Source organism: Pithys albifrons, chromosome 15 (genome assembly GCF_047495875.1).
Source record: "Pithys albifrons albifrons isolate INPA30051 chromosome 15, PitAlb_v1, whole genome shotgun sequence".
NCBI classification, from domain to species: Eukaryota; Metazoa; Chordata; class Aves; order Passeriformes; family Thamnophilidae; genus Pithys; species Pithys albifrons.
Window position 1 is genome coordinate 3,775,064 of NC_092472.1, and position 16,622 is coordinate 3,791,685.

The 16,622-nt window shown below is 46.7% G+C and overlaps 1 protein-coding gene across 14 annotated transcripts in view; it reads right to left on the reverse strand.

Annotated features, from left to right (window-relative positions):
- The window catches only part of ANKHD1 (ankyrin repeat and KH domain containing 1), a 120,023-nt gene that overhangs the window by 96,217 nt on the left and 7,184 nt on the right, over positions 1–16,622 (reverse strand). For all 14 annotated transcript variants that reach the window (XM_071570496.1, XM_071570495.1, XM_071570491.1 and 11 more), the window contains exon 2: positions 3,971–4,124. In XM_071570496.1, the coding sequence (XP_071426597.1) occupies positions 3,971–4,124 (154 nt within the window). The remainder of the gene's footprint in view (positions 1–3,970; positions 4,125–16,622) is intronic.

Consider the following 16,622-nt stretch of genomic DNA (forward strand, 5'->3'; position numbering starts at 1 on the left):
CTGTCAGAGTACTAATAATCTGTTTAATTACACCCTGAAAAATGGAAACATCTCCAAACAGGATGGTTCTCATTCCATAGGTTATTTTATCTATAAATCCCTTCCTTGCTACTGTGAGTCAAACTGAAAGAAGGCATACCAGGAACTTGGTTTGTTTAGGACAGAATAGAATCACAGAATCACAGAATGGATGGGGTTGGAAAAGATCTCCGAGATCATCAAGTCCAACCCTTGGTCCAATTCCAGTCCCTTTACCAGATCATGGCACTCAGTGCCACGGCCAAGCTCACCTTAAAAACCTCCAGGGATGGGGAATCCACCCCCTCTCTGGGCAGCCCATTCCAATGCCTGAGCACTCTCTCTGCAAAGAATTGTTTTCTAATCTCCAACTTCAATTTCCCCTGGCAGAGCTTGAGCCCATCGTGCCCCCTTGTCCTATTGCTGAGTGCCTGGGAGAAGAGACCAACTCCCACCTGGCCACAACTTCCCTTCAGGAAGTTCTAGACAGTGCTGAGGTCACCTCTGAGCCTCCTCTTCTCCAGGCTGAACACCCCCAGCTCCCTCAGCCTCTCCCCACAGCACTTGTGCTCCAGTCCCTTCTCCAGCCTCGTTGCTCTTCTCTGGCCCCACTCCAGCCCCTCAATCTCTTTCCTCAACTGAGGGGCCCAGAACTGAACACAACACTCAAGGTGTGGCCTCCCCAAGGCAGAGTCCAGGGGAAGGGTCACTGCCCTGGGCCTGCTGGCCACACTAGTTTGGATCCAGGCCAGGATCCCATTGGCCTTCTTGGCCACCTGGGCACACTGTTGGCTCCTGTTGAGCTTCCTGTCCCTCAGTCCCCCCAGGTCCCTCTGCCTGGCTGCTCTCCAGCCACTCTGTGCCCAGCCTGGAGCGCTGCAGGGGTTGGGGTGGCCAAAGGGCAGGACCTGCACTTGGCCTTGTTGAACTTCATCCCATTGGAATCAGCCCATCTCTCAAGTCTATCCAGATCCCTCTGCAGAGCCCTCCTGCCTTCCAGCAGGTCAACACTCCCTCTCAACTTGGTGTCATCAGCAAATTTGCTGATGATGGACTCAATCCCCTCATCTAAATCATCAATAAAGATGTTAAACAGGACTGGGCCCAACATAGACCCCTGGGGACACCACTGGTGACCGGCCACCAGCTGGATGCAGCTCCATGGCCCTTCACAGAATGAAGTATGTTTGTCCAAACTGGGGCTCATGGGGCAGGTTTTCAGGGGCCCTGGGACACCAGGAATCTGTTTGTGTGTCCATGGAAATGCACATGTGTGTAATTGCTGCTGTGCCAAGGGGGCAGCAAACCCTCTTGTCAGAAATTCTACTCAAGGCTGTTACCCTGAGCATCCACAACCACAAATATTTTAACAAATTCTCAACAAATAAGAATTAAGAAGTGGAACTGTGAAAAAATATCCAGCACTGCTATGGTGGGTAAATACAACTTACAGGAACATTTTCAAGCAGTTCCATAAGCTCTGGCCTCTCCACTTGTACACACAGAGGGCTCTCAAATGAAGACAACCACTCACAAACACAACACAACTCCTACAAATCTTCAGGAGCACAATGGCTGAAAATCCCTTCTGCACAAGTGCTCTGAAGAAGCACATCCCATCTGGCTGCAGTTGCCAGAACTCACCTTCCAGAACTAATAAACAACCTGTCCATGTGAGAACTGAGCATTAAAGGATCCAGGAAGAATAAGCAAAACTCGTTTTGCAAGTCATGCTCATTAAGATCTAATGACACAGCCACAAACCCTGCAGGGGAGAAACCCCAAGAAATCCAAGACACCAAATGCAAGGTGGACCTTCCTCCAGGCTGTGAGGTGGAGTGAAGCCCCTCACAGGAGAGGGGACCATCCCAGCCAAGGCCAAGCTCCCTGGAACTACAGACAGGGCCAGAACTTGTTTGAGCCACAGTCCTGACACCTGCTTGTCCAAGCCACCCTCAGTGCTGGGGACTGGACTGTGAGTAAAACAACAGCAGAAATCACCTGCTTTTGCCAAACTGCAGAAAAAACTGACCCTGAGATCAGCTCAGTTGGTTCAAACTTGGCTGTAATAATGCCAAGGTCATGGGTTCAATCCCCTGTGTGGGCCATTGACTGAAGAGTTGGACTCGGATGAGCCTTGGGGGTCCTTCCAGCTCAGAACAGTCTGTGAGTCTGTGATACAAAGGGCCAACACGAGGCTGCTTCATTTGCTGCCATGATGGAGGCCCAGAAGCTCATTTAAGGTTAGAAAGGGTATTTTCAGCCAAACCTGGAAGATCAATCTAGTGAAGATGTTAAAATAACTCCCAGAAACACCAACTTCTCCTTCAATCACTGTCAAATTATGGCTTTTACTGGCAAACTACAGGTTCACAGCACCTCCTTTAGGTTAGTCTGTATTTTCAGTGTTCAAATTTGCAGTGGGAAACACAAGTACAGCTCAACTAGAGAACTTTCCCAAGAGTATTTTCACTTCTTTGATCTCACCCAATCATCAAGTGGCATTAATTTTGTCCAGTCCTTTTAGAGAGGGTTGTGGAGCACTCAAACAAAACACTCTTAGATTTGCTCTTCTTTTCAGAGTCTTTCTGTTTCCCATCCCTTCTCCAAGCACTTGGGGAACCAAAGCATGGAAACCTCAGATTGAAAACAAACCACCTGATCCTGGGGACAAGTGGCCAACCCCTGCTCAGAAACCCAGAGACAACATTCCCTCAAGTGTTCCAGGCAGCAAAAGTCCCACCTGGATGTGATCAATGCCAGGAGATCACTGTGGCCTCTGCAGCCCCAGCTCTGAGCACACACCCTGGCAACTTATAAAATCCAGAAACAGCCTCTGGGACACACCAGATACCTGAGAGAAACTCAAACCCATTTTCATGCTAAAATTAAAGCACTTACAATTAAATTCGTTTATTAAAAAAATAAATCCAAAGCATTTTAAAAAGTGCTTGAAAAGGGGGCAGTTTATTCAATTCCCTCAGTGCCCAGAACATTCCAGGAACAGTGTGTTTTCCCTGCAAACCAAAGTTTGGCCCCCAGGAGTTACAGCAGATGGGCTGCTGCAACTTTCTGCTGACAAAAGCTGTGCTGGGTTCTAATTTGGGGGTTTCAAATTCAAAATGCAGGAAGAGCCCAAATCCCAAGTCCCTGCTCCCTCTGCCTCCTCAGAATAACTCTCTCCTTTAAGACTACACAGCTTTACATCTAAACACCTGCACATAAACACTGTTTTGCTCAGCTCTGAAGAGTATTCAGAGATAAAGTCTTTAAGCCCCAATTTCAGCACAGGGTGATCCAATGGGATTTGTTTCCAAGCAGGGATTTGGCATCTTTTTGTCCTTGGAATTTTGAAACTGACAAATAATTTTCAAATCCTTTGCAAACACCCCAGGCACAAAACCCAGGAAGGTTTAAATTAGTCAAGTTTTCACTATAAAATTAACAAATGCAGTGGCACCTCATTCCTCAGGTCTAGTTCCAAAACATTAATGTTAAATATGTATTTTCCAACAGTGACATCTCAGAACTACAGAATGGGAAATCGGTTTTGGGAAAAGCAAAATAGAGAAACAAGTATGTCAGCAGCAAATTTCTGGAGTAATGAATTAATAATTATATATTGGCCAAAGCAGCAGGGGGAAAAAAAGGTTATTTTTATCAAGTCTTCCCTCCATTCTCTCCCTGCTAATTCTCCCCTGGTAACACATGTAATCAAATCAGTGAAATAGCATTTAATTCAAATTAATTTTTCTGACTTTGTAAGCACAGAAAGAGTGGACTGGGCCACCTGCAACACCTGTAAGAATTACAAGCTTGTTTTCCACGTTCTGCTCCCCATTATGATGGTAAATTCCCAGACTTGTGAACATTCTGCTAATGTCAAAATTTGCAGGTTGACAGATCTGTGTACAAACAAGGTTCAGGAAAAAAATGTATACAAGGAAAGTACCTGCTGCCTCCAGCAAGGCTTCGAGTCTTGCTTGTGTTTCTGGATCCACAGTCCTCAAGTCTGCACCTTCTGCAGCACTCGATAAGAACAACTCCGACGTGGTTTTGAGCACTGGGTTATCAAGGTCTTCTTGGTCCAAAATAAATGATTCAACCTGTTGGCCAAGCCAGAAAAACAATTTAAACATTTTTGAAGCTTTGAAGTAAATCTAAAATATTAAAAAAGAAAAATCTCACGAAAATAATCTAAAATAATCATGTTTTCACTGGACAGAGGATAGAACACAACTGGAAAAATATCTTGTCAAATCACTGAGAAGGTCGTTGAAATCACAGAAGAAAATACTACCAAAAAACCCAATTTATTGTAAAAATTACAACTAACAAGATGTTAAACTGCAGCAAGGTCAACTCAGACTAAATACTGAGTAAGTGCTATGCATGTTTGGACAATTAACCACCAAAGAGGCTGTAACACCTTTGTCACCATCTACTCTGTTATTAAAAAAGCCACCTGTAATCACTTTGGTACAGCTGGACCTGATGCCAGGAAAAGATGGAATGTTTTCCCAAGACACCTTTCACTTCTCTTTTAGAAGTAATTTCAACTGATGTAGCACAAAGATTTTGTTTGTTTTGAGCAGAAACACAATAGCTGGCCAACATTCAGTGCCAAAATGTGTCTCCAAGCTGGCCCTCAGCACTGCCCCAGAGCTCAGGGTTTTCTGGACAACAGCAGGTGTGCAGAAGGATTAGGCAGGCAGGTATTCCAACCAGCAGGAGCAACGCTGTCCCACCAGTGCCCCACGTGACCTCCACACACCAGCCCATGGAATTACTCAACACAACACACAGCAGTTCTAGGACAGCCTGTCAGAGTAAACAAGGACATCTGACTCACACTCTAATGAGAGCAGGGCCACAGTGCAGAATCTCCTTCAAGTTCAGGCAAAATTTCCCCTATTTTCAGTCATATTTTCATAGAATCACAAAATGGATTGGATTGGAAAAGACCTCTGAGATCAGCAAGTCCAACCCTTGATCCAACCCCCACTGTGATCACCAGCCCAGGGCACAGAGTGCCCTGGGCTGGTGATCACAGTGGGGTTGGACCAAGACGTGGTGGATTCTCACTCAGTGCCACATCTATAGAATCACAGAATGGATTGGGTTGAAAAAGACCCCCCAAGATCATCAAGCCCAACCCTTGGTCCAATTCCAGTCCCTTTACCAGATCATGGCACTCAGTGCCACAGCCAACCTCACCTTAAAAACCTCCAGGGATGGGGAATCCACCCCCTCTCTGGGCAGCCCATTCCAATCCCTGAGCACTCTCTCTGCAAAGAAGTTTTTCCTGATCTCCAACTTCAATTTCCCCTGGCAGAGCTTGAGCCCATCGTGCCCCCTTGTCCTATTGCTGAGTGCCTGGGAGAAGAGACCAACCCCCACCTGGCCACAACTTCCCTTCAGGGAGTTCCAGACAGTGCTGAGGTCACCTCTGAGCCTCCTCTTCTCCAGGCTAAACACCCCCAGCTCCCTCAGCCTCTTCCCACAGCACTTGTGCTCCAGTCCCTTCTCCAGCCTCGTTGCTCTTCTTTGGCCTCACTCCAGCCCCTCAAGATCTTAAAGATTTTAAGATATAACATCTAGTTATGAAATGCTGTTTCTCTATTCAACACTATCAGTGCCTTAAATACACTGCAGAAATAAGACATACCTGTTAAACTGCTGCCCTCTCCCACTTCATGTCCCAGCCTCATCTCCCTTTCTCCCTTTTCCCCAAATACCTCCCCCCCACCTTTCCCACTCCAGCAGAAAACCATCATCATATTCAGCCCTATCACACAACATGTTAAGAAAGGGACAGTTAATACTTCAACAAAAATCAAATCAGGCCATCTGCAAATTCTTTAAGTGCCCCATTGTGTGAGCAGCATTAACAGGCCCTGGGAGCTGCACAGGGCACTGCTATTCAAGAACTCCTTGGGTTTATTCCTTCCCTTTTTTGATATGTAAATGGCTGTAACGTTATCCCCGGGTGTCCAAGCCAGCCCTGTGTGCCAGTGAAATGCTACATGGGAATATAATGGAAATCAGGGAGGAAATATGACTTCCAGAACACAGAACCTGAGTCCATGTCTCTGTGGGTAGGTGTGATCCTGGCTAAAGCTGAGACAGCAGCCCCTGATTTAGGGCTCAAAGAGGCAAGATTTGTAGGTTAGAACAAGCAAAGGTCCTAAAATAAGGGAACTGTCACTGCAAGGGAGAGTTGGACAAGAGACTGGGTGTGGCACTGAGTGCCATGATCTGGTAAAGGGACTGGAATTGGACCAAGGGTTGGACTTGATGATCTCGGAGGTCTTTTCCAACCCAATGGATTCTGTGATTCTGTGGATGTGGCACTGAGTGAGAATCCACTACATCTTGATCCAACCCCACTGTGATCACCAGCCCAGGGCACTCCGTGCCCTGGGCTGGTGATCACAGTGGGGTTGGATCAAGGGTTGGATTGATGATCTTGGAGGTCTTCTCCAACCCAATCAATTCTATGATTCTGTGATTAAAAAGGCAGAAAATTAGTGAACTAAACCAGTGACACACAGTTTTACTACAAACAAAGAACTATTTACAAGTCACAACAAAATGCATCCCTACAGCAAGATGCTCCTCAGCAGAACTCAGACTCCAGGTTAGTCCACAGACAGCCCATCCCTGCTGGGAGGAGCTCCTTTGCAAAGGTGAGTTTTGGGACAAATCACCCTTCCCTACAGGAGTATTCCAGGTTTTCCATTTCCTCCCACAGGACCACACAAGGCATTGATACACTGGAAATGTAATTCCTATTGCAACGTGTGTGTGTGATCTGGTGAAGGGCAGAAAATCCCACTGTGTTCATATGTGCCCATCCTTACACAGAGCTGAGATTCAGACACAAGAAACTTTATTACAGGCTGTCTTGAGCTGAGCTGGCAAAATGCCCAACACAGAGTCAGGACCTCTCTCCCCACCATGGAAAAAAGGAAAAAAAAACCTCTGGCAACTCAAACTAGGTTTATGCTTAAACTAATTATACATATATTTATACAGAAAAGAGACAATTAAAAGCAAACTACAATACAACACACACTTACACAAGTTAGATATAACAACAATTTTCTACTTCCCACCGAAAACAGATTCCACCACTCTGGATCTATGAGCACCTCAAAAGACATTCACAGCAAGAAACAGAAAGTATAACAACAAAATGTTTCTACTTCCCTGAAACTCAAACAAAATTCAAGTAGTGGCAGCAGCAGCAGGGCCCAGACAGCAGGGCAGGAGCTGCTTGTCCTGCCTCTACTTTGGCCATGATGGAACTGAGAGAGCACCTCCTGGTCTTGTATTTATATCTCAGGTTTGCATCACCTGGTATGAAATATTTGGTTACTTAAGTCAGGTGATCCCTGTCCCTCCAAAACTATGTAGACTCTCTGAGTCTGCTAATTTGAGGCCCAGCTAAAACTACCACACATGCTAATGGACGTTTTCCTTTGTCAATTACACCACTCAATTTAACAGCAGTCCTTCCTCTGGAGGACACACTAAAAGGGGTAAAAATGCCACCCACCACTGCACTCGGGGAGAACAAACACTGCAGGAACACTGAGAGGCTCCCGGCAATGCTCGGTTCAGCCTCAGCACAGCCAGACAACCCCCAGGCAAAGGGAGGCCCGGCAGCCACGCAGACCTGCCCGCAGCTGTCCCACTGCAAGGCCTGAAACTTCTCTGACACTTTGAGAAAGGATATGGAGCATTTTCTCCCTCAAGCTCACTCGTGTGTATGCATGGCCAGTCTTCCAACCGAAGATTTGGGCAGGGCTCTCCCTACATTGTGCCCTTCCAGCCTGTGCAGTGGATTGTTTAGGTGAGGCTCAGCCTGTGCAGAACTGGCCCCACCGTTTAAGTTCTAAGGGTCCATCTGCCACGGCCGAGCGAGCTGGGACAGTGACAGGGAAGTCCTCGGGACTGTCACAGCCCCCGGTACTGACCGGGCTGACCCTGCTGAGCATCCGAGATCTGACGGGATGGGAGGGCAGGGAGGCTTGAACTGCCAGGCGACGGTCCCTACTGAGACTGGAACTCAGGACCTTGGGATTCAGAGTCCAGAGTGCTCTCCTTTACACCACGGGACCGCCCCCCTCACTCGTATAGATTTACAGGACATTACCAGTAACAATACACCCCTTGAACCTCAATCAGTGCTAATTCACGAGTCACAAACACTCTGTCAACTTTGCAAGGAACCTCCTTCCTTTTGCTTTACAGGAACCTCTAAAAACGTCTTTTTCACACTGACTATGCAAACACTGCCTTTTAAAGTGAATGGTGAAGGGAGTGGAGCACAAGTGCTGTGGGGAGAGGCTGAGGGAGCTGAGGGTGTTCAGCCTGGAGAAGAGGAGGCTCAGAGGTGACCTCAGCACTGTCTGGAACTTCCTGAAGGGAAGTTCTGGCCAGGTGGGGGTTGGTCTCTTCTCCCAGGCACTCAGCAATAGGACAAGGGGGCACGATGGGCTCAAGCTCTGCCAGGGGAAATTGAAGTTGGAGAGCAGAAAAAACTTCTTTGCAGAGAGAGTGCTCAGGCATTGGAATGGGCTGCCCAGAGAGGGGGTGGATTCCCCATCCCTGGAGATTTTGAAACTGAGCTTGGCCGTGGCACTGAGTGCCATGATCTGGTAAAGGGACTGGAGTTGGACCAAGGCTTGGACTTGATGATCTCAGAGGTCTTTTCCAACCCAATCCATTCTGTGATTCTATGGATGTGGCACTGAGTGAGAATCCACCATGTCATCTTGATCCAACCCCACTGTGATCACCAGCCCAGGGCACAGAGTGCCCTGGGCTGGTGATCACAGTGGGGTTGGATCAAGGGTTGGACTTGCTGATCTCAGAGGTCTTTTCCAACCCAATCCATTCTATGATTCTGTGAATTACAAATCCAACTTTTGCTCAGGGTACATGATGGGTAGTACTGGTACAGGCTGCTCTTCTCACCACCCTTTTCAAGTCTTCCTTTCAGCTCTTTACAACTGCACTCTCAGAGACCTTGCACATTTAAAGTCTCACACAAAAATCTTGCCTCATATACAGTAATTTTCATCATAGTTTTATATCACAGCAAGAAAAGGCAGCTGCTTTCATTATTTCTGCACATGTTGAGCATCAATTTTTAGTTTTTGTTCTGATTTTTAGTAAGAGCTTTAATAACATACCCAAAATACAACTTCAGTGTGAAAATACTGAAAATCCATATGTAGAATGTTAAAATAGTTCTACCACTGCCAGTCTCCCAGAATAAGTTTCAGTGTATTTTCCAGTCAGAACATCTGACATTTCTGTAAATCAGGGAGTTTCTCACACACTAAGACAAGGCTAGAGAGGATGAACAGTTGGACATCTCATCACCAACAGCAGAGTAAGAAACTACCTAATTGATCAGATGTCTCTTGTGAATGGAAGGGACCTAAAATGATCACATAATAATAATTTAAAAAAGAAATCAAATTATCCCAAATACCTCAAACAAATTTTGATATTTAAGCAAAATATAAACTTCATTTAAAAATCAAAACAAACAAAGAACCCAAACAGATTTGGGATTAGCATTCCTGGAAGACATAACACACTGCTCATGTGGGGAAATTCAGGCACTCTGCTCTATTCTAATCAGATCTGCAGCAAAGTGATAGAGTAACCAGTCACTGGGCTATTTTTGGATTATTTTGAGAGCTGCTTTGGGCAGTTAAGAGACATCTCACTTGGGAAGGCTCGTTAGGAACACATGGATTGAAAACACAGTTCCAACTGCCAGAATAACTCCAACTGGGAGTGATTCCAACCAACACCAGGAAAGCTGGGTCTGCACGGGGCCCAAGGGCTCCAGCACCCTCATCCTCTGCACTGCTGGGCCCTCCCTGAGCCCTGCCGGGCACTGCAGATCCCGTTACAGCGCTGGGTCCTCCCTCCGTATAGGTTTAAAGGAAAAGGGTCTCTTCTCTGCGGTGTGGAGGGAAGGGGAGAAGGGTTTCCCTGCTATCCCCTTTGTTCCATGGGGGCAGAGGAGGGAGGGAGAGACAAGGAGTTCCAGGCAGTTTCAAGGCAGAGAATCCTCTGTTTATTCAAAACCCACGAGGTAATGTCCCGTCCTGGGGGCGGTCCCCAGGTCTGGCAGGATCGGGTGAAAACTGAGGAAAAGGCCGGGCCAAAGGTCCCGTAACCAACAGAACCGGGACAGGGGCAGGGCCGGCTGGGCCCTGGCACTGCCCCACCCCAGCCACGAGGGGTAACAGAACAGAAAGGGGAGAAGGGCCAAGGAGCCCCCACCAGAGCACCGGGGTGGGGCCGAGCACTGCCCAAGAGCTGCCCCATCAACAGAACAAAAAGGGCCTGGGCGACACAAAGAGAACTGGCAGGGTGTGGACAGCGACCCATCGCTACTGAAACGCAGGCAGGGGAACAGAACCAGAAACTGCTTTTGAAAACTTCAGCTGAGTCTCTGAGTTTTTTAAGGTGTTTGTCCAGTGTTGGTTTTGGAATTTACTTCAGCATCTTCCTACACCTCCGGAGCAGCCACAGCGCAGCAATTTGTGCTCAGCCACCTCAGTGTGTTCCCGTTAATGCCAGCACTGAGGTTACCACGGGTCAGGGGCATGGAAAGGGACTTTGCAGGCACCAACATCACCTCCAGCACCGCTGGCAATTCATGCCAGATGGACAATGACATGCACATTACAACACATTTCTAATATTAAAGCTAAACTGATCTTCCCTGTGCTGCACCACTGCAAAGCACTTTCCCAGAATAGCCTGGACCTGCTCACAAATCGCCTGTTCCTGACAGGCTGCAGAGGATGGAAAAGCTTCCTGGGTGGTTGTGCAGCACCATCCCCTCCTCCTGCAGCCCAGGGCAGCAGCACAGACAGCCTGTTCTACCTTTTCCCTCCATTTGTGCCCAACCAGTGCTTCTGGGAACCCTATCTTTGAAAAAGCATTGATAGGAAAGAGAAAGCTGCTATTATATCGTTTCCTTGAACTTGCATTTTCCAGGAACACCTTGAGCTCTGAACACTTACCTGGGGTAACACTCCTCGCTCTGTGCTTGGGGAGGATTCAGAAATAGAGGACTCAAGCCCTTGACTGGGACTGCTCAAACTCCTGCTTTTTATGAAAATAAATAATTACCCGATTTTTTCATTTGTGTTAGGAAATCTTTTCCTAGTTATTCCTAAAACAATTCAATTTGGATATTTGACTGAATATATCTGAATATGTGCAGAGGGGCCTTTGTTTCCTTAAAGCCAAAATATGCCTGTGGATCAGGCTGAAAGTTCATGCCTATGGAGTTGAAATAGACCATCTATATTTAAACTATTCTCATTCCATAATTAACAAGATGTGCAATGTTGGACTAGGATCACACCAGAATGTTTTTGTGGTTTTGTCTGACAGTTTATGTTGTCATGTCTTCTACTAAACTGAAAGCCAATACTGGGTTAATACTTCCAATTCTGATCTAGAAGTTTTGGGGAATGCTGATAGAACCAAGTGAAGAAGGAAAAGGAAATTGTGTTTCAACTTTGACATCAAATCCCTTTAAGTGCCACATATCAAGAATGTCAGCCCCAAAACCATGAAAAATAATTATTCCAAGGAAAAAGTAAAATGACAGACTGTGACTGACACGGCACTCTCAGGACATCCCTGTGACAATAAGTGCACCGGGACACCCCGGTGTGAACTTCACACCAGCGAAAGGCTTGGCTTTGCTTTGCCTCAAGATGCAACTTCCAACACTTTTCCCCTGCCAGCCCCGAGAAACATTTTTGCACCTACTTAAGCTGCCTTCCTGCACTACCGTTTCAGTTGCAAGAGATGGAGTAAGGGAAGAGGAAACACCCCACAGAAATGTGGGTATTGTTGCCAAACCTTTCAGTGGGGCCTCAGGACACTGACCCTCCTTGGCCCTTCAAAGCCAGAGAAACGAAACAAACGTTTCAGGGAAGCACTCGAGTCAGTACATAGAAACAACATGGTACCAATGGCAACAACGATTTAGCCATAATTAATGATATAAAACCACACCCACTGTTAGGCCTGAACTGTAATTTCAGTTACTTCCGTTAAAAAGAAAAGTCCCAGCCCAAGAAGAGAAGCCACAGAGAGCTGTGAATGACCAGGAGGGCATCGTTCAGTTCTAAGTTGGAGATCAGAAAACAATCCTTTGCAGAGAGAGTGCTCAGGGATTGGAATGGGCTGCCCAGAGAGGGGGTGGATTCCCCATCCCTGGAGGTTTTGAAACTGAGATTGGCCGTGGCACTGAGTGCCATGATCTGGTAAAGGGACTGGAGTTGGACCAAGGGTTGGACTTGATGATCTGGGAGGTCTTTTCCAACCCAATCAATTCTATGATTCTGTGGATGTGGCACTGAGGGAGAATCCACCATGTCTTGATCCACCACATCTTGATTCAACCCCACTGTGATCACCACATATTGATCCAACCATGTGTTGATCCAACCCACATGTTGATCCATGTCTTGATCCACCACATCTTGATCCAACCCCACTGTGATCACCAGCCCAGGGCACGGAGTGGTGATCACAGTGGGGTTGGATCAAGGGTTGGATTGATGATCTCAGAGGTCTTTTCCAACCCAATCGAGTCGAGAAAGGTGCAAATCTGTTCAGTTCATTGCAACAGGAGGCTGACTAACTCCAGGCAGGAATACTTACAGGACAGCCTTTATTCCCATAGATATTAAGCAATTACCAGCTAATGATACAAGTAGCTGTAGGATCTGGGCTGTGGCAAGGTAATTTCAGGAGGCAGGTTCATGTTGCAGATGGTGCTGTAGATACAGAGTAAATACAGGTGGACACAACTTCATGTTTTGCCACTGCAGGCAAAGAAAGGCCCCACACATAGAGTGCCCAAAACCATGTAAAACCCAACATTCCTGATGTGCCATCACACACAGGGGACTAAAGGGATGGGAGAGAAAAGGCTGGCACCTTTATGGCTGCTCCCCCCTGACACCCCAAGTCACCAGTCAGATCTCAAAATTACAGCTGGTATTTGAAACATGCAGATAAAACAGAACATTGGAATGAAGGTTTTATGGGGCTACTCTTCCTTTCCAGAGATTGCTGGTCCCGGGTTTTCAATTTTCTTGCACTGACACTGAATGCTGAGCTGACATTCCTGGACAAGCACCTGTCAAAATGGTTCATATCAGTTTAACCACTTACCTGATTTCTCTCTTAAGCAACCCACTGATCCTTGATATGCTTAGAATCAGAGAATGGAATCAGAGAATCATGGAATGGATTGGATTGGAAAAGACCTCCGAGAACAGCAAGTCCAACCCTTGATCCAACCCCACTGTGATCACCAGCCCAGGGCACTCTGTGCCCTGGGCTGGTGATCACAGTGGGGTTGGATCAAGACATGGTGGATTCTCACTCAGTGCCACATCCACAGAATCACAGAATCCACTAAGTTGGAAAAGACCTCCAAGATCATCAAGTCCAACCCTTGGTCCAACTCCAGTCCCTTTACCAGATCATGGCACTCAGTGCCACGGCCAAGCTCAGTTTCAAAACCTCCAGGGCTGGGGAATCCACCCCCTCTCTGGGCAGCCCATTCCAATGCCTGAGCACTCTCTCTGCAAAGAATTTCTTTCTGATGTCCAACCTAAACCTCCCCTGGCAGAGCTTGAGAAGAGATCATAAGAGGCCATTCCCACAGGGTGCCCTGGGCTGGTGATCACAGTGGGGTTGGATCAAGGGTTGGACTTGCTGATCTCGGAGATCTTTTCCAATCCATTCCATGATTCAATGCAAAAAGAAAAAAAAAAAAAGAAAAAACCATACAAGTGGATTTGAAGAGTGCAACAGTAATTCAATAATCTGCTCCTGGGCCAACCTATACACTTCAGGCAGAAATCTCAACATTTAAAGTGATTAATTATGTTATTTGGAGGCTTATAGAGCACTGAAAATCATGCTGGGCTTTCTGCCCCTCTCAGAGCTCAGGCTGGAGGCAGCTCCTCTCTCCAGGCCTGGATAAACAGGTCTGTGCACACTGAGCTGCTGCCAAAGCAACTCCTGAGCCATCATTGCAAACAACCATCACAGCAAGCCCTGTCTGAGCTGTGACCCACCAAAGGCAGCAGGGCTTAAAAATGTAACTATTTTAGAAAAACAGCTACAAGAGATACATTTATCTACGCTACAGAATTTATCCCAACAAATCCTAAATGTCAAGCAGCCCTTTCAGAGACTCCCTTTTCCCCTGGTTCCGTGTCATGCTGAGGATGAGCATGTGCTCCAAGCAGGTGGTGCTCAGAAGTCACTCTGATCAAGGACAACACTCCGGAAGCAGATCATGGAATCACAGAATGGATTGGGTTGGAAAAGACCTCAGAGATCAGCAAGTCCAACCCTTGATCCAACCCCACTGTGATTATCAGCCCAGGGCACAGAGTGCCTTGGGCTGGTGACTACAGTGGGGTTGGATTAAGACGTGGTGAATTCTCACTCAGTGCCACATCCACAGAATCACAGAATGGATTGGGTTGGAAAAGACCTCTGAGATCATCAAGTCCAACCCTTGGGCCAACTCCAGTCCCTTTACCAGATCATGGCACTCAGTGCCACGGCCAAGCTCACTTTAAAAACCTCCAGGGATGGGGAATCCACCCCCTCTCTGGGCAGCCCATTCCAATGCCTGAGCACTCTCTCTGCAAAGAATTTCTTTCTCATCTCCAACTTCAATTTCCCCTGGGAGAGCTTGAGCCCATCATGCCCCCTTGTCCTATTGCTGAGTGCCTGGGAGAAGAGACCAACCCCCACCTGGTCAGAACTTCCCTTCAGGCAGTTCCAGACAGTGCTGAGGTCACCTCTGAGCCTCCTCTTCTCCAGGCTGAACACCCCCAGCTCCCTCAGCCTCTCCCCACAGCACTTGTGCTCCAGTCCCTTCTCCAGCCTCGTTGCTCTTCTCAGAAGCTTTGGAAGAGACCTCTGAGATTATCAAACCCAACCCTTGATCCAACCCCACTGTGATCACCAGCCCAGGGCAACCCTACTCACAGTAGTGTTGGATCAAGACCTGGTGGATTCTCTGTCCCTGGAGGTGTTTCAGAGGACACTCAGTGCCACCTCCAGTCCCTTCTCCAGCCTCCTTGCTCTTCTCTGGCCCCGCTCCAGCCCCTCAATCTCTTTCCTCAACTGAGGGGCCCAGAACTGAACACAACACTCAAGGTGTGGCCTCATCAAGGCAGAGTCCAGGGGAAGGGTCACTGCCCTGGGCCTGCTGGCCACGCTAGTTTGGATCCAGGTCAGGATCCTCTCAGCCTTCTTGGCCAATGGGTCATTCAGCCCCAGGGCCCATCTCTCCCCTCTCCTCTTGGTTTGAAACATGACTGACTGACTGACTGACAATCTGTCACATGACACCATTAGTTTTATTCATGATTTTGGAAAGGGAAAAGTTCAACTGGGTCAGGGATTTCCCTAGAAGAAAATCTTAGTTAATTAGTAATCCCCGTGTTTTACTGAAGGCAAAGGAGAATAACTGAGGGACCCAGCTGACACCCAAGGCTACAACATGACATGTTAGAAACACATGAACACTTGTGCCATTGTCCAATGGTCAATAAAACATCTTTTTTTCCCCCTAGGGAATATTTTTCCTGCAGGATGGGTTTGCACTCAGGCACCTTTCAAGAGGTCAGAAGGATCAGCTACAAGTCTTTGCTCACCCACCTTCAGCATTCTGACAAACACAACACCATAATTCAGCCAGAAGTAACCCCTCTCAGTCTGGGACAATCCTCCTTCAGATTATTCTGGGATGCTCTAGAAGAGCTAAAGCTGAAAATAATCTTGAAAAAAACCTGCACAATTGCCTCTTAAAAATGAAAGGCAAAAATTTCTAAGTGGTTTCATCCCATGAAAAGCACTTAAGAAGGATCAGGATCCAGCACAGGATCAATTATTTTATTTATGTTAATAGGAGTTTTCTATCTGCATTTGAGCAGAAGATGCACAGTAGTGCAAAAACTGAAAACATTTTCTAGTATTTTATAAAACCTTCAAATAATCCACATTACCTAAGAAAATATTCTTAAGTAATGAGTTGCAAGAGTAAAAGCAAGAATTTACCCTATGATGGGATGTGTTTCCATAAATTTCACTCACTCAGCATTCCTTCAAAAATATGCAAAATGAAATCTCTGCCCCTTCACAACAAAAAGCTGCTTGCTGGGGAAAAAATACAGAAACTTTCTGTACATTATAATAGAATCACAGACTCACAGACTGCTCTGAGTTGGGAGGGACCCACAAGGATCATCAAGTCCAACTCTTCAGTCAGTGGCCCACACAGGGGATTGAACCCGTGACCTTGGCATTGTTACAGCCAAGTTTGAACCAAATAAACATCTGTATATATTATAAACTATAGCATATAGTTGTAATTAAATGAACACCTAAATTCACCCACTAATTCACCTGTACCTTTCTCACTCAGAGGCAACACTGCTTTATAACTTCAACAAACTTTCTATACAAATAGTATTTGTATCACTTGAAAGTTAAACTTGTCTTCACTT